Genomic DNA, 27,065 nt, shown 5'->3' on the forward strand with positions numbered 1-27,065 from the left:
AATAGATATTTTGAAAATGAAGGTAGAGGTCATCTTGATTAATTTGCACAGGCTAATGGAATCACTAGTTTACAGTAAATTGGCCCTGCTCCTCACTGTATGCTTCCCCGCCCCCCGGCCCCATGGTGTGAAATGACACTGTTGGTGAAAATCACCTCAAAATAAGGTCTTTTAGGTTTTAAATCAAATTCTATCTTAGAGAATATATTGAATCAAGGTTCTGGAGTATATTTAATCTTATTCTTTTCATTTAACAAATAAAATGCTGTGCCCCAGTTTCCACAAAATAATTAATTTAATATAAGGGATGTCATATCAAATAATATTTCAACAGAAGCCAAGGAAATCCTGGTATCACATAGCCAGTGAACATAAACTGGTATTTATTTATGCAAACATATTGCAAAATTCCTCTAAACTTTTGAAAAATATTTGTTGTCATGAACACATAAAACAAAAAATCTAAAGTGAGTATCAAGATTTCATTTTTAGTTCATAAAAGATATTGAAGTCAAATTCCTTTCTACAAACACAGAAGAGTTGGCCACAGTGAGAAAATGTAAAAAAACATCAGTTTCTACCGTGGAAAACACAGCAGGAGGTCTATTTTTTTTAAAAAAGTATTTCAGTGACAGGAATTCCTATAAAAAGATTAAATATTCTTGTCATAATGACAAGAAACCTTCATAGCTTCAATAATCTTGAAAACCTTCACAGCTTCACCTTTTGCCAACTAAATTTAGAACACATACAATAAACTCCTCATACAGAATACTTTTGTACTAGAAAACAGGTAATTCACATTCTGATAAAGAGCAAAAGACAAGTGCTTTATTATGAGAACTGTTCAAGTAAAATTTCAGTGTGCACCAGTGAAAGTGAATAAAGATTTGCATCAATTTTTTTTGAATGAACACTAGGTTAAAAAGGGGCTACACATTTTTTTTTTTTCAAACACCACCCTTTGCTAAGGCAAAAAAAAAAAAAAACTCACTTAATTTTAGAACATAACTGTTACAGAAGAAAGCTACATCACAGTACAGTACAGAATGTAAAATTCACCCTAGTCTGGAAGCCATTATGGAATGGCACATCACCTACACTTAGACCTTCTAATGTAGGTTGGAATTACAGTATTTATCACAGCTTTATTTTCTTTAAACTGATAAAATTTGAATACACTTTCTATTTTTCAGGAGTGTGCAGATGGGGCCCATATGTTGATATTACAGTAATTACAACAGTAAATAACATTGCACAGTCAACCTCCAAGGCTAATTCAGTATAAAATAACAAGTATTAAAATGTACCTTTACTAGTGGTTTTACATCGCATATATCACTAATTATGAAAGAAAAGTAGGCAAATGCCCAATCACAAAGCGGCACATTATAGGCATAATGATGTGGAATAAATACAAGAAATCTGGCAAAATATTTAAAACAAACGAGTTACATGGGAACAAACTCAACAACCACATAAGCATAAATCAATAATATACTGTTATAAATAGTATGTTTTGCTCACAAGTCTCTTAAGTACTTATAGATATTACAGTGGCAGGGGTGAATGAAGAGGATAGGAGGAGAATGAGGCAAATGTTTCCAATGCCAGTTAATTCCTGAGGTGGCATTATTTCTTAACTGATGCATTGATTAACACTGTAAAGATGAGTTTGTGCTATGAAACAGTCCCAATATTATTATATTCCCGCAATTATATTGCGGTATGCTGAAGGCAGCAAACCTACGTGACAATTTATGTTATAATAGCCAGATAAAGTATTTTTTTTTCTTTTAAATTTTGTTGCTACAATTAGCAGTGGGTCAGAAAACACTTCAAAGTTCAAAAGAAACTTGATGTAGATTTAACTTTTTCCCCAGTACTTCTTAGTTAGCTCAAGGCAATGCTATTATTGAATTTCATGTACTTGAATTTAAAAACTCTTAAGTGCCAACACTGTAAACATTTTGTATCTTCTCAACTAAACCTTGTGGGATAACAAGGAAAAGAGCAAAGATAAGCAGTAATAATTTTGTGTATAATAAAGCTGATCTATTTTTCAGCTTCTGGTTTAAATTTAAATATGATTTTAAAACAATTTTTAAAGGTCCATGCTACAACTTTGTAAAGACTATTTCTATGCACTTTTAATTCTGGACACAATTTTCAAAATTGCATGATGGAGGTAAGAATTTAAAAAACCCACCAGAATGTAAGTAACAGGGAAGAACATTTTCAAATCAAAGCATCAAACGTACATTCATGTGCAGAAATCTAGACAACTATACAAGGTTTTAAGCAATCGTGTTTTATTATACAACTCTATGAACAGAAAATGAACAGAAATACACAATATACTTACCTGTACATGTGAACCTACTTTTTAAGCTACAGATATTTATTATAGTTCATACTGACTTTAATTTTACAGTTCATAACTATGTATAACCTTATTGCATTAAGGGCAAATTCTACATGGGGAGATTCACAGGCAGACCACATTAGGCATTACCAGTACATTCAAAAACTGTACCTCATATATGTATGTATCTTCCCTGAACCTGTAAATTTGGACTTCTTTACAGCTTAAGCTCATTTGCTATTTTTGATGCAATGTTCTTAAAGGCAATAGATGTCCCGGATATTCGCTTGAAGCGGACCCCATTAAGTGACAGTCGTGGCAACTTGCAGACTTCCATCTCCCACTGCACGAGGCTATCCTGTCTAGCATCTCCATGGACACAGAAAAGCAAAAATCTCTCTTTTTGCTCATAATCACAGTTATTCGCATCTAACACTTTTCGGATTTCTCTCATCATGTCATTAGGGTCCATTGAACTAGTGGTCTTCATACTCCATGTGAACCGCAAAGAACGCGGCTTAGAATCTTTACCCTCTTCCTTGTCTCTTTCTTTTGGTTCCCCTGATGTACTTCTGGAAGAAGAGGGCAATGGGAAAGAATGAAAACAAATATTTCACTCAGCAAAGAGATCAAAACGCACATAAAATCTAAGTGGTCATAATTCAGTGCCTAATAAAACTACCTAATTTGCAGACTACCCTCAGATGGACGCCAAGATTTACGTTATCTTGCTGTTACAGAAACACACCCCAAGATGCCATCTGTTTTGACTTTTAATATTGTCAATCTAAAATAGCATTTTTCTTAAATATAAGTGGCTTGAGGGAAACACGTCTGCAACTGAAAGTGAAGAACTTAATACCTTCTTCAGTTCCATATTTCTCTGTTCAAGCACACACAAAATAGGGACCACTAATATTCTATTTGGAAATACACATTTTTGAAATATAAAAAAATATTTCTGCCTTTTTGGATAGGAGGAATATAATAACTTCAGAGGGAAAGATAATTCGTTTACCTGATAAGGTTGAGAAAGAATGTTGTACTGCAATTATGTAAAGACGTTAGATTATACCACGTCTCAGTGTCCTCCAGTGATTTCTCATTTCACTAAAGACATCCTTAAAACAGTCTACAACATTCCCCATGACTTGCACTCCAACTTCTACTCTCCCCACCCCATTTCCTAGAATTTTTCTCCTTCCTCACTCCTATCAGAACAATGGCCTCCATGCTATTCCTGGAACACACGGGTTATGTTCTTGCTATAAGGCTGTTGCACAGACTGTTCCCTCTGTCATGAATGCTTCTCCCCAGATGGCTGTGATGCTAACTCCTTTACTTTTTTCAAATCTCTGCTCACTTTCTTCATGAGGCTTCCCCTTATCGCCCTACTGTACCCTAACTCCTATCCTAGCATGGCCAACCCCCCTTAGCCTGCTTTAATTTTTCTCTATAGCACTTACACATTCTAACATATTATTTAATCCATTTGTTAGGGTGTTTACTGCCTGAGTCTATCATTAGATTGCAAACTCCAGGAGGGCAAGGAATTTTGTCTATTTCATTCACTGATCTATCTCAGGCATCTAGAACTGTGCTGGGTAAATAGTAATCATTAACATATTTGTTAAATGACTAAATCTCACTGAATTTTACTTATTGCAGGCATCCCACAAGTAATATGGAAACAAAAAACCTATTTCAAATAGTCATAGGAAGAAACCTGCATAGCTTCATCAAAGTTAATAGATCATTCGTGATACAGAAAATCCTGTAATTAAATTTCTTGAACAGTTATCCAAATAGAGATGTTACACTGCAACTTGTTAACCTATCTCACTTCTGTGATTTAAGAAAAAAAAAAAGTACCTTGAAAGGAGTTTATAATCTACTGCATAAATATTTTAAATTAATATATATACATTTTATATCAACAGTATAATATATATTCATGTATAATTATATATATATTATTTATTTCATTTCTAGGTAAATGAGCCTAGGTATCTGAGTCCCCAAAGCTCTGCAAACTATGCAGTCTTGAGAAAATAAGGAAAGGACTAGGTAGAGAAAATAAATTTCCAAAGACTATTAGTAAGTATGGGAAGTATGTACTTCATGTTCTCTATTTTTCTCTTTTTGCCCACTGAATCTAAGCCATTACATCACAGGCCTCTTAGGGCTTGCAAGCCAACCAGAGTCATTTACCAAGGTCACATGTATAATTCTGGTGGATTTGGCATGCTGGAAGGGACTTGAGAGATCAGTTGACTGAGCACTCATTTTAAAGACGGAACTGATGGCTGGAAAACTTAGAATTACTTTTCTGTGGTTCACACCTGTAATCCCAGCACTTTGGGAGGCCAAGGTGGGAGGACCATGAGGTCAGGAGTCTGAGACCAGCCTGGCCAACATGGTGAAACCTTGTCTCTACTAAAAATATAAAAATTAGCCAGGTGTGGTGGCACGCGCCTGTAATCCCAGCTACTCGGGAGGCTGAGGCAGGAGAATTGCTTGAACCCGGGAGGCAGAGGTTGCAGTGAGCTGAGATCGTGTGACTGCACTCTAGCCTAGGCAACAGAGCAAAACTTTGTCTCAGAAAAAAAAAAAAAAAAAAAAAAAATTAGTTTTCTGAACTTATAGAGCTAATGAGTTGAAAAGTAAAGACTAGAATTCAGGGGTATTATTCTAAGTCTAGTTTCCTTCTATTCCACCTTAAGATGACTTTAAGACAATAAAATTTTTTTTGCACGGTCTCACAGACATTGCCACTGATAATGTCAATTCTAGAAAGCTCCTGGAAATGTGCATATTAATATAATAACAACTAACATTTATTGAGTATTTACTAGGTGCAGGAACTGCCCTAAGTGCCTAAAATGTATTAATTACTCATTTATCCCTCAGAACAATCCTAGGTGCAGGAACTGCCCTAAGTGCCTAAAATGTATTAATTACTCATTTACCCCTCAGAACAATCCTAGGAGGCAGGTAGAGTGAGGACATGGAGGCACACAGAGTTGAAGTAACTTCCCCAAAGCCACACAGTAAAGTAAGTGGTAGAACACAGCTGAAACCCATGCACTCTGGCTGAGAACCTGTACTTCTAACCACAGTATCACCCCATCTTCCTGAAATGACAGAACCTCACTATAACTGGCTTGATCCCACCTATGTTCCTTGCTGTTTTTTTTCCATCTGTAAAATAGGCATTTTCACCTAGTTGTGAAAATTAAATGACCAGAAAGTACTTTATAGTTAGTATTCAATCAGTTAGTTCAAAAGCAAAAATAGAACCAAACCCAACAACAACCAAACAAAACGGAATGTGAAAAGTATTGTGTAAACATTTATAAAAGATCAGTTACTAATTCTTATCATGCAATAAAATTATGTAGTTGTATAAAAGGATAAAAATGTAACTATTAATGGCCACTTGCAACGCACACACTACTAAATGTCTCAGAGGGAAATTTAGTGGAAATATAGGATGAAATGCAAGGAGGGGCTCAAAAGTGAAGACTAAGTGAGGGAGAGGCTAAGAACAAGTCCTCCATGTTTATGCAAAAGGCAGAAGAAAGTGAAGAATATTCGTCTTGCTCCCCTGTGGCTCCGTACCATGGTGACTCAGGTACCTAACTCTACAAAGAAACATTTCAACTATTATTACTAAATATAAATATAGCACAGTTTGTTAAAAAGACTACATGGGAATGCTATAGTTTTCCCAAAGTTAATTATGTTTTATATTTTAAGTAATTTGAAAAGTAGAAATCAAACTGGAGGCTTGTGTTCAGCTGGTCACAATCGTTTCTGAATGAAGCCAGAGTCTTTCGTACTGTGGAATACTTGTTGGTTGTAAAATTTACATTGCAACCCTTAAGGCTTGTGTACACTCAAAATAAATTAATGCCTTCATTTCTTAAATTTCCCATTTGTAAAATATTAACACAAGTACTAACATGTCCATAATGTGGTCCCTAGAACAGCAGCATAAGCATCTCCTGGGGACTTGTTAGAAATGTAAATGCACAGGCACCTGCCTCAGCCCCTGAATCAGAAACCCTGGGTGTGGGATCCAGTAATCTTTTTATCAAGTCTTCCCTGTAATTCTGATTGTGCTCAGATATGAAACCCATTGCCAGAATGAATATACAACTAGCATTAAATGTCAAAAAAAGAAATCCCCAAAAGTATGGCAGGATAGAATTTTTAAATGTGGTCAAACATTGAATTCTCACCTAAAATATATTACTAACATCAAATCTTCCTTCCCTGTTCTGTGTTATTTGTGCTATTGGACTCACACTAATTTTAGTTACATTACTTTAGTGAGAAAAATATCAGGACATTTAATCTATTAATTCTTCAGCTTGACATACTTTATAGAACAGAAAGCCTATTTTTTTTACCAAGTACACAATTCCAATGCATGTTTGGAAAACAAACTTAAAGTTGACTGACTTGAATGCTAGGTAATGTTATGAAAACCCACCCCAATATAAAAATCTAAAATATGCATGCTATCTAGTTATTAGATCTATTCATGACCATTAAGTGCTCGAAGTATTTCAAAAGTACGTTTTCACACACAGGGACCTAGCAGCGAAGTATTAATAGTGGCTCCTCACCTTGAGGTGTCGGTTCTGCCACTGGCTTCGCCTTCACTTGGATCCCTCAAAACAAAGTGAAGGTTGAGATTTAATGATAAAAGTAAAAAATATATCAAGAAAACCTATATCTAAAATTATTTAAAAATTAGCTTGTTGAGCAAACTTCTACTGTGACAGTTTTCTATCACTAGTCAGTCTGAGACTATTTCTCATGTTTTTCATCATAACCGCATGTAACTTATCATTTATTGAGCGTCTACTCATTTTTGTCAACAGGCAATATAAGGTGAAAGTTTAGAATTTTTTTTCATAATCTTCCAATTCCCAGCCACAATTCATTTCAAGTCATAATTTATCTTTTGGTTTAGTTTAATCTAAAGTTAAAACTACTTAATAATTATCAACAGCAAGATTCAACTCCAAATTTGTGATTATGTATAATTTTAGTAGTCGCTCAATTTAGAAAATATATACATTAACTTTGTAGTTAGCAAATAAATACCAATTTCTAAATAAGCAATTTCTCTTAGAAGTTATGCTAACAATTCATGCACATGATAAAATATTACAGCAAATTAACAGCCTATCCATGTAGGCAAGTCTAAAAACATGGATTCAATCTTAAATAAAAACACTAACCTTACCTGGATATCCACCTGTGAAATAAAACCAGGAAAACACTACTAATTGTTCTGAGTTGCATGTAATTAATATTTTTGAAGTCTACCAAAATTTTAATGCTTTGCTATTTTTAAAGGTAATTAAATATCTTGTGATAGAGGGTAAAATACTATTAAATAGTGGGAAAAATCACCAACTTGAATCCTTAAGTTAATGTTGTCTTAATGTTTTAGCCATTCCAGAAACATTTCTATTAATTATGTAAAATTAATGCAATAAGAATAAAATCAGTGGTATTCTCCCATCCCCCAAATTAATAAAACATACCCACACACCAAGCTCTAAAATTTTAAATTGTTCTTAAGAATATGAATGCCTCATGCCTCTCAGGGTCTTTAACTAATACATGCCTTTCTTAACAAACATATTATGAAAAAAATTTTTTTCTATCTGAATTTAAAAGAATACTAAAATGTATTCTCACATTCAAATGTAATTTCTTAAATTTCTATTTTTAATAACTGGCATTTTCGTTGGGAAAAATAATAAAAATTCAATGCCATCTATACAAATCCATTTTTATTATAGCACATTGAAATAAATAAAACATTTTTGAGCAGGCTCAAAGTGAAATGTACATTTTCAGTTACATGTAGATGAACTGATACACACAGATGGGCAGTGTACCAACTTGGCAAGCAAGACAGTAATGCTGTCGACTCCCACTGCTAAGACAAAATTCCTTTAGGAAGGGACAAAAATCTCACTGGACTTTTCTGTCCTATTTATATTATGCTTTATTATTCACTATTAGCAAACACCTATTCCACAGCTGCTAAACTTAAAGCATTAGGAGTGAAATGTCCCTTAGACCCTATTTCCTTTGCTATAATTGACTGAAATCGCGATTGACCCATATCCTGTTCCTGCCTACCTGGATGCCAGTAGGAACATTGGAAGAATTTCTGCTATTGGCAATTGTTTCAAAGAGCCCAGGAAGTCTGCTTTAAGTAGCCATGGTAGGAGGCAGATGGGGCTACAGAAGGTGCAGCTGGCTCTAACAGCATATGCAGCACAGCATGCTTTCCAACACTTAACACTTAAAAAACAATGACCTACACATAGCAATATATACTCAACTGAACAAATTGGGTTATTCCCTATATAAGGAAGAGCTATGGTTAGAAACTCATAAGGTTTGGTGTAGAAGTGAGCCATGCAGGTATTTAGGGCAGAGAATTGCAGGCAGAAGGAATAGCAGGTACACAATGCCAAAACAGTGCTTAATGTACTTGAGGACAGTCTGGTGCCTGAGTGGCTGGTGTGGAAGTGGCAAGAAGAAGAGTGGGAGAAGAAGAGGTCAGAGCAGAAATGGATGGCCAGGTTACACAAAGCCCCACAGGCTATGGCGAGGGCACAGAATTGTATTCTAAGCAAAGCGAAAGCTAATCAGGGGCTTTAAATCTAAGAGTGACATGATCAGATTGACATGACACTGCTGAAACAGAAGAGGAGGACAAGGACAGAAACTAGCAGAACTATGAGGTGGTGAAAGATGAAGAGTGGTTCAGAGTATGAAGGCAGTGGCGGGAGTGATGGAAGCAGCTAAATCCTGGAAATGCCGTGAAGGTAAAGCCCACACAAATTGCCAATGGATCTGATGTGGTATGAGGAAAAGAATTGTCAAGGACAACTCCAAGGCTTATGGTCCGAGCAACTGTAAGGACAAGGCTGCCAATTCCTAAGACAGTGAAGAACGAGGGAAGGATAAGCATGGGAAGAGGAATGAGAGTAGGGTTTTGAACATGTTCTGTTTCAGAGTCTATAATGTATCTAAGTGGAGAGGCTGAGCAGCAGTTGGATTTAAGAGTCTGCAGTTCAGGAGAGAGATGTGGGCTGGAGATACACTGGGGAGTTGTTCACACAGGATGGAATCTAATGTCATAAGCCTGACTGAGATCACCAAGAGTGTAAGGAAAACCAGAGAAAAAAACATGTCCAAAGACTGAGCCCTGGGGCATTCTAATATTTAGAGGTTGGGGGAAAGGCAAGGGAATCTGAAAAAAGCCAGCAAAGAAGTCTGAGAAGCGATAGCTAGCCTGTGAGGTAGGAGAAAACCAGAGCCAAGCAAGGGAAATGCTTTAACTGTGTGGAATGTTTCAAGACAGTTAAGTTGCTCACAGGATGGCAGGAGCCCCATCAGTCTCACTTGCTGCTGTACAATAGCTCCTATGAAAGGCCTTGCATGTAGGTCTCCACATATGTGTTCAATGACTATATGGCAGTCCTTTATCAGAACCTCCCAACAGACCAGCTGTAAGGCACTTTCTTGCTTTGACATTCTATCTCATGACTTCCTTTCCACAGTACTGTTTCCCCTAGAGTCTAAATTTTTGTTGCAGAGTTAAGAGAAATATTTTGCACAATGCTTAATGCACAATTAGTAATCAAGCACTAAACTACAAACCTATTTTTCTTCACTTTAATTCTGGCTTAACCGTGAGAAAGTACTGGCTTTTTGAAATGGCCTTAAATAGATAAATTCCAAAAGCAGAAACTACTGATATTCTGACTAGTACCCTGCAGATGGCCGGCTAACACCGTGATCTACCTTCCATGCTGACTCTGTTGGTGAACTTTTAGTTCTTTCTGTAGCAAGTTGTCATGCTGCATAGTAATTGCCCAAATGGTACAAAGTCACTGACTGATATGGTTAGAAATTTATGTTACATTTGAGGCTTTAAAAGTTTTTAATTCAGCTATGTGATACTGGGCAAACTGATATATGAACCAAGTCTATAAATAGCTCCATGACAAGGCACGTAAGACTGAAGCTGCTTCTTCTCTTTTCCACATCCACTCTTTGAAATCCTAGGAACAGTAATAACATTGGAAACTAAGTATTTAATTAGTATTTCTTTTTTTTTTTTTTTGAGACGGAGTCTCGCTCTGTCGTCCGGGCTGGAGTGCAGTGGCCGGATCTCAGCTCACTGCAAGCTCCGCCTCCCGGGTTCACGCCATTCTCCGGCCTCAGCCTCCCGAGTAGCTGGGACTACAGACGCCCGCCACCTCGCCCGGCTAGTTTTTTGTATTTCTTAATAGAGACGGGGTTTCACCATGTTAGCCAGGATGGTCTCGATCTCCTGACCTCGTGATCCGCCCGTCTCGGCCTCCCAAAGTGCTGGGATTACAGGCTTGAGCCACCGCGCCCGGCCAATTAGTATTTCTTAAAGCAAGTATAATTATTTCTTACCCATCATTGAAGGCTCAGCTGAAATGATTATATGATAGGGTGCCTTCACTGTCTCCCTAGATAGAAACAATTCTATCTTCCTCTGGAATCCAGCATGTTGCCCACACTTTTTAGCACATATTCTGCTTTATATCACAGCTAGTTGTTTGTCTGCTTCTTACAAGACTATAAGAATCTGGAGGGCACAGATGCCGTCTTACCTATCTTTAGATTCTGTTCTGCACCTAACACAGTGCTTTGCTTGTCGCAGGGCTTAAGTAGGCATTTAGTGGGACACAGGAATAGATCAAATCGACATCAGCCTGCATTGTAGTAGCAACTTGTATCATCAATGTGCACTGTACATGTATGCATAGTAAACACAGTAAGTATGCTTACTTTTTAGAAAGTATAATTGCATTGTTTAAGTAGATTAGACCTTTACTATACATGTATTCATTTTGCGTTTACTATGTTGTGATGATAAGGTTTTATGATATAAAATTACATAAGTGATCTGTGACTCTGGTGTGTAGGCTTTTTATGCAAAGAAGAAAAAAACGTAAATGATATATTATTAGTAAGCAATTTAAAAGTATTGTCAAGATAAATTTGAAGGAAACATGTAAACTCATTTCTTTTCCTCAATCACGGCTTTCAAATATAAAAATCTTTTGTTAAAACACATTTTTGAAGTCAAGTTTTTGTTCTTTCCATTTTATTTTACAGATTTTAAAAATCTCATTTTGTCCATTTTTTTCTTTCTCTCTCTTAAGGAAAAATACTTTATGTCTTCCTAGATTTTTTTTCTTCCAACTCTGTAAAAGAGCAGCTCTAATGAAATGTTATGAAACCATTTTAGAAAATTACTATAAATATTAAAAAAAAGTCAAGTTTCCTTCATAATCTCTAGAGGAAACAAAACACGACAGTACATTGGTACTGACCTGCGAACAAATTTGGATGTGATTTTGCTTATTATACCAGTTGACGTTCCCCTTCTGGCATGTGCAAATGCACCCGTTTCATGGGATGGTGAAGCAGGTGGCCCATTGTAAGCAGCGCTGCGTCGCTCCCGGAGCTGTTCACCATGGAAAGTGCTTCGGCTTGAGCTCCCTCGGGGAAAGCGGGTCCGGTCTGGAGTCGCAGTACTAATACTGTGAGCAGATGGGGAAGCAGCAGGCACTCTCTGGGTTGTACTGCTGGGACAAATTAAGATATATCATTTAGAATAATGACAGGAAAACCTTTCACTCATGCTAAAAACTTGAAACAAATAGCTATGGCTACTTCTTTTGGCCCTACTTTATTTGTTCACATTAGAGATGTGAGACATGGGTTAATTTTATTTACTATATCATTGGAGAGGAGTAAAATTTCAGTTGGAAACTAGGTACCTTTTGTTTGGTCACTAAAAATTAAGAAATGACTGAAACAGGGACACAAAGATAAATACTTTTCAGTATCACAAACGCCAAACCAGGGGTACTGCAAATGTTTTTTTAATATTCTCCTGAAACCACTTAGCAATCAATGTTGAACACAAATTTTATTGTTTATTAAAAAGGCTTTGAATAAAATAATTTCCTATTTCTAATTTAGGCCTCAGTGATGGTACATCACATGGTACTACCAATATGCCCAACAAATCTAACAGAGGGTTAAAATGCTCAGATGTACTGAATTTGAGAAATCTTAAAATAGAAAAATACTAGAAAAACAATTACAAAATTTTATATCTGAACAGGCTCTTTGAGTTCATCAGTTTCATTGACAGGAAAACTGAAGTCCAGTTTCATTAAGAACAAGGAATTCAGCCTGATCATTATCCGTGGGTCTCAACTCCCAGTCTAGTGTTTGTTTGTATGTGTTTAAATCATAACAAAATCCGTTTACCTAAATGACAAATTAAGCAGCAATTCTTAACTTTATGGGGATGGACGTAAAATCAAATCCTTAAAAAAATTCCTCTAGAAAATGATTTAAGTTATACGTAACATTTCCAACAACAGCCAAAGTACATAGAAAGTTTATGTTACAATTCAATTTTTCCCCCATTACAAACACTGAATCTTATTAGAAAGGTCTTAATGTGATGGTGACTATCATGTATTTTCACATGGTGCTATATTTTTAGAAATTCTTAATGAACAAAATGAGATGTAACCAGCACATTACCCAGGCCGGTAAGCTTCAGAGCCGTCTTTAATGGTTGGCAGTGTGACTTTAATAGGATGACCAGAAGTGGACATGGACTTCTGGTGGCGGGGTCGTGCTGAGGGAACAGCAGAGGCCACAGAAGAGCCTGCAGAAGATATGCTACTCACAGACATCTCCGTAAGGCTTTCGCCATAAAGCAGTTGAGAAGACCATGGAAATGTAAAAAAGAAGAAAAATTGTGGTTTACTAAAATTTAAGAACTATATTTTTATAGTTTTTTATATTTTAAACTAACACCTTTCATGACTGAAACATTTGAAAGAAACTAGCATAGCGGCATTATTAATGACTAACAAAACAATTAATATTCTTATGAAAAGTATACAGGGTGAATTTATCACTATTATCCATGAAAAAAAATCTCACACACACTTTATGTATGTAAATGGGAGAAAGTACAAAACTATTTTTGTGGATATACAATAATTTCAGATAAAATTATTATGACTGGAGTCCTTTTTTACTTCCCAAAACCACAGTTTGGCGTGATATGTTGCTGTAGTTCATTGTCCATTATTCATACAATCAGAATTGATAATTATACCAAAAATATTATCTCTGGATTCATCAAAACACTTTTAGATCATATCATGGTCAATAGGTTAACTGTTGCAGATTAAAGGAGCTGCAGCTTAAAATTTAGTATAAGAAAAATCGTAAGTCTGAAATCAATTTCCAATTATCTTATGTACAAAGAAGATACATTTTTCTTTGTATGCCTTACAATAGCACTTACTTTACATTCTTATTAAGTGAGAAGAAACAAATGTAAGAATGGTTTGTACACACTACTGAAATGACTGTAGGTGGTACTAAGAAAATAATTTCATTAGAATAGGCTCCATGTCTTTGTACTATATTGATGAGTAGTCCTTGTAACTCATGATAGAAAGAAGATACATTTTTTAAGTAATACAAATAATATGATTTATTATTATTTGAAATAAAACACTTTAAAAATTATGTGGTTCTGAATGATGAGAAATAAGATGGCCACATTTTTTTCAGAGGGAGGAAAATAAAGCCTTTATTCAGATATGGTAATGACTTGATGGGAGGTGAAAGGGAAGGAGGCAGTAGGTGCACAAAAGAAAAAGATTCAAATTATGAAGATGAAATTAGGATGGTATGATCTGCTTTGTTACAGAAAAATATTTACTATCAGATTTTACTCAGAAATTGGCAGGTAAAAAGATTTATTTCTTGTTTTCTCTAAATGTTTTCCCAACCTTCTATCCTGGTACAGGAGAGATGTCTCAGTAAGAATGGTTGGGTTGCAATCTTACTACTTCATGTAATAACTCCTTTTCTCCTGACCCATTCGGCTGCAGGCATTTCAGCAAGGGCACTAACACAGAACAACAGTAAAGGTATTACTACTTGGCACTGTGGCATTTACCTGCTGTCTTTTCCATTCTGCAATGCTGCGTATCGATCTGTGGTCCTTTCACAGACATATGTATTCCTTCTTGCCATGCTACCTCCAGAATACACATTGTTCTTCAAGAATAAAAAAAAGGCAATTAAAAAATTATAAATATATTTGTGGAAAGCCAAAGAAATATTATTTAAGCTGACTCTGTGAAAAATCCACAGAATTTTAATTGATTAGAATCTTATATTAGCAAGAATTATCCCCTGCCTCTCTCTCTCATTTAGATTTCAGAAGCAAAAGACAAAGCATCAAAAATGAACTCATTACAGTTTTAGCTTATCTTCCTACAATAGCAGCCAGCAGTTTGGAAGCAATAGGAGAGCTGGGTTTCTATTCACTCCCTCCTTTGTGAGCTGGTGGTAGAGAAAGGGCAGGAGCAGGGGTGTGAGCAGCTCTAAGTGACTAGGAGTGCAAGCCAACTCCACACTAAGTATCATCACCAACAGGAGCCTGGGGCAGTAAAGATGGCACGCCCACTCAGAAGCCTGTGGGCTGCCTTTCTTCACCTGCTTGGGAAACTCTCTCAACCACTGGGAATATTAAGCAGACTAAATGCCCCAGGATCAAAGGCATGTCCAGTTGAGGCCACCAACAGTGGTGTGTGCAGTGCCACACTGAAGATATTTCCTCAAGGCTCAGGTTTGAGCTAGAAGGAAGGCCAAGTCTCAGGAGCCTTGGAGAAAAGAGAGAAAATAAGCAAAAAGGGATAGATAGATGATTCTCCTTACCACGCACACAACCTTTGACCTGTAACCCATTGTTGTGCCTGCCAAATCCTGACCTACTCCCTGGTAATAAAATATACAGAAATGATTTTCAATGTGGATATAATACTCTTCTGTTTAATCCTTACTCCAACAGAATAAAAAAACTTGCTACTTTTGACTAACCCAGCATTTAAAATATATATTCAACCTAAACATTGTTGAATCATGAGGGCTACAAAGTTAATAAGATATTTGCTTGAATTCACTTTGAAGAAGGAAAAAAACTCATATAAACAAAACTGAATACAGATTTAAAATTTTTCAGTAGTGCAGGTTCCTAGATGGAAGGAATTTTGTCACCAGTTATATAAAAAGCATATGCTAAAAACTATAAAAGTATGGTAGCAAAACAGGCAAAGATTATTAAAATTTTTAGGTAAGACTTGGAACATGTAGGCCAACTGTGGTGGCTCATGCCTGTAATCCCAATACTTAGGGAGGCCTAGGAGGGCAGATTGTTTGAGGCTAGGAGTTCAAGACCAGCCTAGGCAACATGGTGAAACCCCATTTCCACAAAAAATACAAAAAAATTAGCTGAGTGTGATGGCACACACCTGTAGTCCCAGCTATTCAAGAGGCTTAAGTAGGAGGATCACCTGAGCCCAAGAAGTTGAGAAGAATACAGTGAGCTGTGATTTTACCACTGCACTCCAGCTTGGGCAACAGAGCGAGACCCTGTCTCAAAAAAAAAAAAAAAAGACTTGGTCCATGTTATTAAAGCAAAGAAAATTGATTTGATTATGCGGATGCATTATGAAACTAACTTACATTAAAATTCTCAAAAAACTAGGAATGTCATCGTATTTCATAGTTTGAAAGACATTGTTTCATTACCTGCTTTCCCATTTAACATGATAATATTAACATCTATCCACATCAAGTGATACTAAAGTTTTATGGCTGTAGCCTATGCAACTGTACAGACATACCATATTTTATTTTAATCAATAAATTCCTAATTTTTGAACACTTAAATTATTTCCTACTCTACTCTTAGAAGCTACTAACATTTAATTCCCTAGAAATTAACTGGAAATTTGAAATCTAGAGGACAAATCTTAGAAATACATAATAGGAAATAGGAAAAACATACTGGGCAATTATTAAAACTGCACAGGATTACTGAAAAGCTGTAAAATCACCGCATGGGCACCAAATGTACCAATATAAAAATATTTGCTTTTGATAATCTCATAATTTTGGCCAAACTGTCATATGAATAACTTAATTCCTTGTCAAATCATGCTACCATACATCTTCTGGAAGCCTCTAAAATGTTTGTGGCTATTCTCAATGACATTTCTTTCCTTTTCAAAGGCTGATGGTGAATGGGATCTCTCCTTCCAAGCTGTGCCTCTGAATTTGTGCTCCTCCCACCCTACCTCCCTTGCTTTGACCCTTCCATGCCAGTGACATTCAGGTATGGCAACCATCAGTTGTATTTCCCCAAGGAAATTTAAGATAGAATTAGGCAAAAGTTATGGAAACACAGTGTTACTGCTTCCATTTGTCATACATTTATATAAAACTAACTTTTATAGTTGACCTTCCTGATTCAAATAAAAAAGATCTAGTGATCACTAAGCAGGTAAGGTTCTTTCTGCTGAGGATTTGGGAACTAGGTGGAAAACTACCCTTGCAGACTCTTGCAGTCTAGTTTGGTAACTTCCTCAATGTGGAAACCAACCATGTAAACAACTTTTTGGGGGTTCTTTCACAGTAAAGTGATTATATTTTACATAATTATACCATAAGTTTATATACAGTATTTTATACTTACTATAGCATTCTTAATCTTTTTGAGTCTTCCTAAATCTCTTCTTCCCCTTATTTTATTTTTTTAAATGCTATTTCTTTGTTTTTGTTTTTCTTAAAAAATTTTTAAATCTTCTTTTAAAGTTCCAGGGTACATGTTCAGGATGCACAGGTTTGTTACATAGGCAAATGTGTAACATGGTGGTTTGCTGCACCTATCAACCTGTCACCTAGGTATTAAGTCCAGCATGCAATAGCTATTTTTCCTAACGCTCTCCCCCAACCTCCGCTCTCCTCTGAAAGGCCCCTGTGTGTGTTGTTCACCTCTCTGTGTCCATGTGTTCTCATTGTTCAGTTCCCACTTATAAGTGAGAACATGTGGTGTTTGGTTTTCTGTTCCTGCATTAGTCTGCTGAGGATAATGGCTTCTGGCTTCATCCATGTTCCTGCAAAGGATGTGATCTCATTCCTTTTTATGGCTGCATAGTAGTCTATGGTGTATATGTACCACATTTTCTTTACCCAGTCTATCACTGATGGGCATTTGGGTTGATTCAATGTCTTTGCTATTGTGAATAGTGCTGCAGTGAACATAAATGTGCATGTACCTTTATAACAGAATGATTTATATTCCTTTGGGTATATACCTAGTAATGGGATTGCTGGGTCAAATGATATTTTCAGTTCTAAATCTTTGAGGAATCACCACACTGTCTCCCAGAATGGTTGAACTAATTTACATTCCTACCAATAGTGTAAAATTGTTTCTCTGCAACCTCGCCAGCATCTGTTGTTTCTTGACTTTTTAATAATCACCATTCTGACTGGCATGAGATGGTATCTCATTATGGTTTTGATTTGCATTTTTCTAATAGTTAGTGATGTTGAGCTTTTTTTCACGTTTGTTGGCCATGTGTATGTCTTCTTTTGAGAAATGTCTGTTTATGTCCTTTGCCCACTTTTTAATGGGGTTCTTTTTTTCTTGTAAATTTGCTTAAGTTCCTTGTAGATTCTGGATGTTAGACCTTTGTCAGATGGATAGATTGCAAATATTTTCTTCCATTCTGTAGGTTGTCTGTTCACTCTGACGACAGTTTATTTTGCTATGCAGAAGGTCTTTAGTTTAATTAGATCCCTTTGTCAATTTTTGCTTTTGTTGCAATTCCTTTTGGCGATTTCATCACACAATCTTTGCCCATGCCTATGTCCTGAGTGGTATGGCCTAGATTTTCTTCTAGGGTTTTTATAGTTCTGGGTTTTATATTTAAGTCTTTACTCCATCTTGAGTTAATTTTTGCATAAGGTATAAGGGAAGAGTCCAGTTTCAATTTTCTGCATATGGCTAGCTAGTTCTCTGAGCACCATTTGTTAAAATAGGGATTCCTTTCCCCATTGCTTGTTTTGGTCAACTTTGTTGAAGATGAGATAGTTGTAGATGCACAGTTTTATTTCTGAGTTCTCTATTCTGTTCCATTGGTCTACATGCCTGTTTTTGTACCAATACCATGCTGTTTTGGTTATTGCAGCCTTGTAGTACAGTTTGAAGTCAGATAGCGTGATGCCTCTGGCTTTGTTCTTTTTGCTTAGGATTATCTTGGCTATATGAACTCTTTTTTGGTTCTTTATGAATTTTAAAATACTTTTTTTCTAATTCTGTGAAGCATGTCAATGGTGGTTTAATGAGAATAGCATTGAATCTATAAGTTGCTTGGGCAGTACAGTCATTTTGACAATATTGATTCTTCCTATCCATGAACATGGAATGCTTTTCCATCTTCTTTGGTCCTCTGATTTTCTTGAGCAGTGGTTGTAGTTCTCCTTGAAGAGTTCCCCCACTTCCTTTGCTAGCTGTATTCCTAGGTATTTTATTTCTTCGTGGCAATTGTAAATGGAGTTCATTCATGATTTGGCTCTCTGCTTGCCTGTTGTTGGTGTAAAGGAATGCCTGTGATTTCTGCACATTGATTTTGTATCCTGAGACTTTGCTATAGTTGCTTATAAGCTTTAGAAGCTATTGGGTTGCGATGATAGGGTTTTCTAGATATAGGATCATGTCATCTGCAAAAAAGACAATTTGACTTCCTCTCTTCCTATCTAAATGCTCTTTGTTTCTTTCTCTTGCCTGATTGCCCTGGCCAGAAATTCCAACACTATGTTGAATAACGAGTGGTGAGGGAAGGCATCCTTGTCTTGTACCAATTTTCAAGGGGGAATGCTTCCAGCTTTTGCCCATTCAGTATGATATTTGCTGTGGGTTTGTGATATACGGCTCTTACTATTTTTAAGGAACTCAAAATATGTTCCTTCAATACCTAGTTTATTGAGAATTTTTAACATGAAGGGATGTTGAATTTTATCGAAGGCCTTTTCTGTGTCTATTGAGATAATCATGTGGTTTTTGTCTTTAGTTCTGTTTCTGTGACTAATTACATTTATTGATTCACGTATGTTGAACCAGCCTTGCATCCTGGGGATGAAGCCAACTTGATCATGGCGGATAAGCTTTTTGATGTGCTGCTGGATTCAGTTTGCCAGTATTTTGTTGAGGATTTTTGAATTGATATTCATCAGGGATATTGACCTGAAGTTTTCCTTTTTTTGTTGTATCTCTGCTAGGTTTTGGTATCAGGATGATGTTGGCCTCATAGAATGAGACAGGGAGGAGACCCTCCTTTTCATTGTTTGTAATAGTTTCAGAAGAAATGGTTTCATTCCTCTTTGTACCTCTGTTAGAATTCAGCTGTAAATCCATCTGGTCCTGGGCTATTTTTGGTTGGTAGGCGATTTATTACTGCCTCAATTTAAGAACTTGTTATTGGTCTGTTCAGGGATTCAAGCTCTTCCTTTCAGTCTTGGGAGGGTATATGTGTCCAGAAATTTAAATAAACACAGTCAAATGATAAGGAGGATGCCACCATTGACCCCACAGAAATACAAACAAACGTGGTTTGTTTGCTCTTGGTTCTTTAATTCTTTTAGTTGTGACATTAGGGTGTTGATTTGAGATCTTTCTAGCTTTTCGATGTGGTATTTAGTGCTATAAATTTCCCTCTTACCATTGCTTTAGCTGTGTCTCAGAAATTCTGGTATGTTGCCTTTTTGGTCTCACTAGTTTCAAAGAATTTCTTGATTTTGCCTTAATTTCATTATTTACCCAGAAGTCATTCAGGAGCAGGTCGTTCAATTTCCACGTAATTGTGTGGTTTTGAGTGTGCTTCTTCATCCTGAGTTCTAATTTGATTGTGCTGTGGTCTGGGAGACTGTTAGGATTTCAGTTCTTTTGCATTTGCTGAGGAGTGTTTTACTTCCAATTATGTGATCAATTTTAGAGTAAATACCATGTGTCACCAAGAAAAATGTATATTCTGTTGTTTTGGGGTAGAGAGTCCTGTAGAGATCTATCAGGTCCACTTGGTCCAGAGCTGAGTTCAAGTCCTGAATATCTTGTTACTTTTCCGTCTCGATGATCTGTCTAATACTGGCAGTGGGGTATTAAAGTCTTCCACTATTATTGTGTGTGTGTGTGTGTCTAAGTCTCTTTGTAGGTCTTTAAGAACTTGTTTTATGAATCTGGGTCCTCCTATATTGGGTGCATATATATTTAGGATAGTTAGCTCTTCATATTGAATTGAACCTTTTACCATTATGTAATGCCCTTCTTTGTCTTTTTTGACCTTTGTTGGTTTAAAGTCTATTTTGTCAGAAACTAGAGTTGCAACCCCTGCTTTTTTCTGCTTTCCATTTGCTTGGTAAAGTTTCCTCCATTCCTTTATTTTGAGCCTATGTGTGTCTCTGCAAGTGAGATATGTCTCTTGAATACAGCACACTGATGGATCTTGTCTTTACCCAGCTTGCCATTCTGTGTCTTAATTGGGGTATTTAGCCCATTTACATTTAGGGTTAATATTGTTATGTGTGAATTTGATCCTGTCATCATAATGCTGGGTGGCCAATTCTGCAGACTTGTTAATGTAGTTGCTTCATAGTGTCATTGGTCTGTGTACTTCAGTGTGTTTTTGTAATGGCTGGTACAAATTTTCCTATCCATGTTTAGTACTTCCTTCAGGAGCTCTTGCAAGGCAGGCCTGGTGGTGGCAAAATCCCTCAGCATGTGCTTATCTGAAAAGGATTTTACTTCTCCTTCATTTTTGAAGCTTAGTTTGGCCAGATATGAAATTCTGGGTTGGAAATTCTTTTCTTTAAGAACGTTGAATATTGGCTCCCAATCTCTTTTGGCTTGCAGGGTTTCCACTGAGAGGTCTGCTGTTAGTCTAATGGACTTCCCTTTGTAGGTGACCTGGCCTTTCTCTCTGGTAGATCTTAACATTTTTTCCTTCATTTGACCTTGGAGAATCTGATGATTATGTGTCTTGGGGTTGATCTTGTGGAGTATCTTATTGGGGTTCTCTGTATTTTCTGAATCTGAATGTTGGCCTGTCTTGCTAGATTGGGGAAGTTCTCCTGGATGATATCCTGAAGTGTGTTTTCCAACTTGGTTCCATTCTCCCCATCTCTTTTAAGTACTCCAATCAGTCTTTTTACATAGTCCCATGTTTCTTGAAGGTTTTGTTCATTCATTCATCCTTTTTTCTCTAATCTTGACTGCCTGCCTCATTTCACTAAGATAGTCTTCAAACGGATAGTCTCTTCCACTTGGTCTATTTGGCTATTGCTACTTGTATTTGCATCATGAAGTTCTTGTGCTAGGTTTTTCGGCTCCATCAGGTCATTAAGTTCCTCTCTAAACTGGTTATTTTAGTTAACAGCTCCTGTAATCTTTCGTCACGGTTCTTAGCTTCTTTGCATTGGGTTTGAACATAATCCTTTAGCTCAGCAAAGTTCATTATTACCCACTTTCCTAAGCCTACTTCTGTCAGTTAATCCATCTCAGCTTCAGCCAGTTCTCTTCCCTTGCTGGAGAGGTGTTGCAATCATTTGGAGGAGAAGAAACATTCTTCTTTGGGGATTTTCAGCATTTTCAAGTTGGTTTTTCCTCATCTTGGTGGATTTATCTACCTTTGATCTTTGAGGCCATTGACCTTTGGATGGGGTTTTTGTGGGGGTTTTTATGTAGCTGTCATTGCTTTCTGTTGGTTTGTTTTTCTTCTAACACTCAGGCCCCTCTTCTGCAGGTCTGCTGCAGTTTTCTGGGGGTCTACTCCAGACCCCATTTGTCAGATTGCTGTCTGCTCCTTTCTCTGGAAGCTTCGTCCCAGAGGGGCAGCAACCTGACACCAGCTGGAACTCTCCTGTATAAGTTGTCAGCTTGGGAGGTCTCACCCAGACAAAAAGCACAGTATCACAGATGTCCTTAAGGAAGCAGTCTGGTTGCTTGGTGGAGCTGGTGCTCTGTGCTCGGGGAATCCCCCTCATCCTGAACGCCCAGACTCTTTAGTCAGCAGGTAGGACTGCTTAACTTGAGATCACAGCTGCCCCTCCCCACAGGTGCTCTGTCTCGGGGAGATGAGAGTTCTGTCTGTAAGTCCCTGGCTGGAGTTGCTGGGATTCCTGCAGGGAGGCCCTGCCTGGTGAGGAAGGATGGATCTGGGTCCCACCTAAAGAAGTAGTCTGGCAATGATCTGCCATAGCTGCTATGCTGTGCTGTGGGGAACACAGCCCATTCCAAACCGTGCAGCCTCCCTAACACTGGCAGGGGAAAATCACTGACTAGAGCTGCAGTAATGGTGGTTGCCCCCAACACTGGGAACTTGGTCATCTTAGGCAGAGTCTAGGCTGCTGTGCTGGCCAGCAGGGATTCCAAGTCAGTGGGTCTTAGTTTGTGGGGATCCATGGGAGTGGGACCCCCTGAGTGAGGCTGCTTGGCTCCCTGGCTTCAGCCCCCTTTCCATGGGAGTGGACAGATCTCTTGCCTTTCTGGAGTTTCGGGAGCCACCAGATTATGTAAAAACTCCTGCAGCTCAGTGCCTGCCCAAATGGTTGCTGGCAGGAGTAGCTGCCATGGGTCTGCTCAGTTTTGTGCTTGGGACCCAAGGCCCTGGTGGTGTAGGCTCACAGGGAATCTCCCGATCCATGAGTTGCAAAAATCCATGGGAAAAGCGTAGTGCCCCAGGCAGGCAGCACACTCCCTCACTGCCTCTCTTGGCCCAGTGCAGCTCCTGGATGAACCGCTCATCCCTGCCCCCCACAGCTTTTCCTTGCTCTTCACGGGTTACACCAACCACCTAGTCAGTTCTAATGAAAGAACATGGGTACCTCAGCTGGAAGGGCAGAAATCACTCGCCTTTTGCGTTCCTCTCGGTGGGAGCTTTAGACAGGCATTGTTTCTACTCAGCCATCTTTGGCCCTTCCTTCTTCCCCTGACTTTGTAAAAAAATTGATTAATACTTTTCTTAGAGTTAATGTCTTAGTCTGTTTGGGCTGCTATAACAAAATATCATAAACTGGCTGGCTTATAAACCACAGAAATTTATTTCTCACAGTTCTTGAGGCTGTGAGATTAAGATCAAGGTGCGTGAAGGCCTGCTTCCTAGATGGCCATCTTTTTGTTGTGATTTCACATGGTAGAAGGGTAGAACAAGCTCCCTTGGGCCTCTTTTATAAGGGCACTAATCCCATTCGTGAGGGCCCTCATGAACTAATCATCTCCTAAAGGCCCCATCTTCTAATACTACCACCTTTAGGGTTAGAATTTTAACATATAAATTTTAGCAGAGGATGCGGGGGGCACTAAGATTCATATCATAGTGGTTTACATCATTTTATATTTTGCACTGCTCATACATGTGATAGAGAATATGGAAAATACCTTTACAAGTTTTATTGTTTTCTTGATTCAAAAACAGCACAACATATTTGTGTCTTCAAAACTCAACACTTAGCTCCCAAGTTTCTAGGCTAGTGGAGGGTTTTCCCTGTATTCCCACATGTAACTTTTGGATGGGAATTTCTAGAAGGAAAACATAAAGTTTGTTTTTCCTGCACCTTACTTACAAATAGTAATACTCTGCTACAGTTTGAATGTGTCTCCTGAAGTTCCTGTGTTAGAAACTTGATCCCCAATGCAAAAGTGTTGGGAGGTGTGTCTTGATAAGAGGTGATTAGGCTCTGGTCTCACAAATGAATTCTTGTGAAAGTGGGTTAGTTATCTCAAGAGTGGCTTTGTTATAAAAAGCATATTTGGCCCCCTCTTATTTTCTTGCGTGTGCTCTCTTGACCTCGCTTTATGTCATGGGGTGATGCAGCAAGATTGCCCTTACCAGAAGTTGGCATCTTGATATTGAACTACCCAGCCTCCAGAGCTATGAGAAAGAAATTTCTTTTCTTTATAAAGTATCCATTATGTGGCATTCTGTTACAGCAACACAAATGAACTAAGAGAGACTCCTTTCATTTCTAGTCTGTGATGGTTGTGGGTGATGAACAATAAAACAGATGACTCAGATAATTAACCAAAACATTTATCCAACCATTATTCTATTTAACTATTTAACTCAAAACTCTCCCCATGCTGTCTATTAACTGGTCAATTTTAAAGCTCATCTGCCAGTATCATCCTTGAGTCAAGATACTAAACTAGTATTAAATAATACTGTCAATAGAATCATACTTACAAGCAAGAGCTTTTACTATTGACTAAGAAAATTCTGATTTTATAAACATTAAATGTACTATCACCTATTAATTACCTATGCATGTTATGGGCACTATTTCTTTTTCCATCTGAAAGGAAGGGGACCGTTTCATGCCATTTGAATAGATTTAATATTTTCCATTATATTCTATTCTACTGACACTGGTAAAAATGTTCATTTGTTCAGGCAATATTTTACACTATTACAGGGCTTGAATTGTAAATGCTGAAGTACTTTCTAAAAATTACCTCAAGAGAAAAGGTATTACAGCTGTGTATTTTGGCTTTAAAGCAGTGATTAGCAAACTTTTTCTGTAGAGTCATATAGTCAACATTTTAGGTTTTGTGAGCCACACCATCAATGTCACCAATAGACAAGAAAATGCAAACTGAAAACAAATGGATACCTTTTTTTTTCTTTTTGCCCTTCAGATTGGCAAAAATGCTAAAGATTGATAACATCAATCTTTGATGAGTTTGTGGAGAAATAACTACTCTCTAAATTACCCCAACCACTTGGAAAATTACTTTCGTAGCATTTGTTAAAAATTTAAATGTATATATTCCAAAGATATACACATAGTCAAGTACACTAAGATACATCAGAGCCGAGGCTTTAGGTGAGGTGAGTGGGAGTGGGGATGGGGCTGCACAGACCAAGGGTGACTGTGTCATGGACTGAGGAGCATGAGGAACCTGCCTCTGCGGCTGAGGTTAAAAAGAAGTGTTGTCACATAGACCTAGAGATGGAACTTTTGAGAATGTCTCTATAAGACGTATACCAATAACATAAATGTATAAGGATGTGTACTCTGGAGAAATGAAAAACTGTGAACACTTCACCAAAAGAAAGGTTGAATAAATTATGATATATCTATCTGTTAATACGAATGAAATAATATGCATCTATTAAAAAGATCTTGATGTTCTGATCTAGAAGGATCCCCAAACTATTATAAGTGAAAAAAATTAAAATGTTACATAGTATGATTTCATTTTTATGAAAAAGTAAAATAAAATAATTCTCTATGTACATATTCATTCACTTATTTATTTTTATTTTTTTGACAGGGTCTGTCACTCTGTCATCCAGGCTAGAGCACAGTGGTACAACCATAGCTCATAGCTCATTGCAGCCTCAAACTCCAGGGCTCAAGTCATCCTCCCTCCTCAGCCTTCCAAGTAGCTGGAACTACAGGCATGCAATACTACACCAGGCTAATTTAAAAATACTTTGTAGAAATCAAGTTGCACTAGGTTACCCAGGCTGGTCTCAAACTCCTGGTCTCAAGCAAGCCATCCTCCACAGCCTACCAAAGTGCTGGGATTATAGTCATGAGCCACTGCACCTGGTCTGTTTTCTTTAACGAAGGAAAATCTATAGAAGAATTCATCCTAAACGATTAGCACTAGTTATATTAGGAGCTCAGACTAAAAGGAAATGGATAGGGAAGAAGAGATGATTAATTTTACTTTAGAAACTCCTGAAATGCTAAAATTAAACAAAACACATTACTTTGGTTTCTCAAACTACCAAAATTAAAACAGTAAATAACAATATATTGTAGTATTATGTGGCTAAGAACAGAATTTCTCTATCAAAATCTTTTAGCTTATGTTTTTTAAAAAAACGATAAATAAGTATGGCATAATTAAGTTGAATTTAAACTAATCCCTTAATTTTTATGCCTTCTTTAATAAATATGCTTTGAATACACACTACATGCTTCAGCACTAATGACTCTGAGAAAGCTACTGTGTCAATATACAACAGATTATAAATTTGGGGAGATAAGGTTTACATGGGAAAACAACAGTGAATGAAACAAGACAGCATATAAGCAGCTAAGAGCTAAATGACAGGATAAGCAATTGAAAAGGCTGATGAGTTTTGGAGTATTCGGCCATAAAAGATTCTATCCAGGAGACAAGACTTGAAATGATCTATGGAAATGGAATTTTCATAATGTAATGGGAATGTTTAGGCAAGGGCACTACATAAAGACAGGCATGGAGATAGACAAAGCTGAGTATGTTCATGGGAAAATAAGACTCAGTTCAGTCAAATGACAGGTTAATATTAAGTGGTAGAAAGTACAGGATCAATTATTTCTTTCTGCTATGCAGGGTGATTACACTGGAAACTGTCCTCTAAGGCAAATATAAGAATATAAGTCCCATTATAGTTCAATCATTTCTAAACAGATCAGGTGGAAGCTAAGCGGTTATATCCATCAATTCTTAAAGTAGTTATCTCCACGTCTATCCTTATGCCCTGGATACTATCCAGAGTTTTGATTCCGAATTTTCATTATTTTCCTCTTTTTGCTTATGTTACTACATACAATACTTCAGTAAGTTGATTACTTTCAACTCCTATATATTTTACAGCAACATTCTAGATTCATTTCTCTTCCTGTAAGAATACGTCCTCCAACTAAGGTGTTTTCAAATGGTCACTGT

The 27,065-nt window shown here is 37.2% G+C and overlaps 1 protein-coding gene across 5 annotated transcripts in view; it reads right to left on the reverse strand.

Annotated features, from left to right (window-relative positions):
* Positions 1–281: 281 nt before the first annotated feature.
* The window catches only part of MARK1 (microtubule affinity regulating kinase 1), a 143,134-nt gene continuing 116,350 nt past the window's right edge, over positions 282–27,065 (reverse strand). The window contains exons 14-18 of one of the 5 annotated variants that reach the window (XM_031655593.1): positions 14,454–14,554; positions 13,013–13,177; positions 11,782–12,036; positions 7,000–7,044; positions 282–2,937 (exon numbers count right to left, since the gene is read on the reverse strand). In XM_031655593.1, coding sequence (XP_031511453.1) covers positions 2,583–2,937; positions 7,000–7,044; positions 11,782–12,036; positions 13,013–13,177; positions 14,454–14,554 — 921 coding nt within the window. In that variant the 3' untranslated portion in view covers positions 282–2,582. The remainder of the gene's footprint in view (positions 2,938–6,999; positions 7,045–11,781; positions 12,037–13,012; positions 13,178–14,453; positions 14,555–27,065) is intronic. The other 4 variants (XM_031655596.1, XM_021927062.2, XM_021927071.2 and 1 more) reach the window with 4 other exon arrangements.

This window comes from Papio anubis, chromosome 1, assembly GCF_008728515.1.
Source record: "Papio anubis isolate 15944 chromosome 1, Panubis1.0, whole genome shotgun sequence".
Lineage (NCBI taxonomy): Eukaryota > Metazoa > Chordata > Mammalia > Primates > Cercopithecidae > Papio > Papio anubis.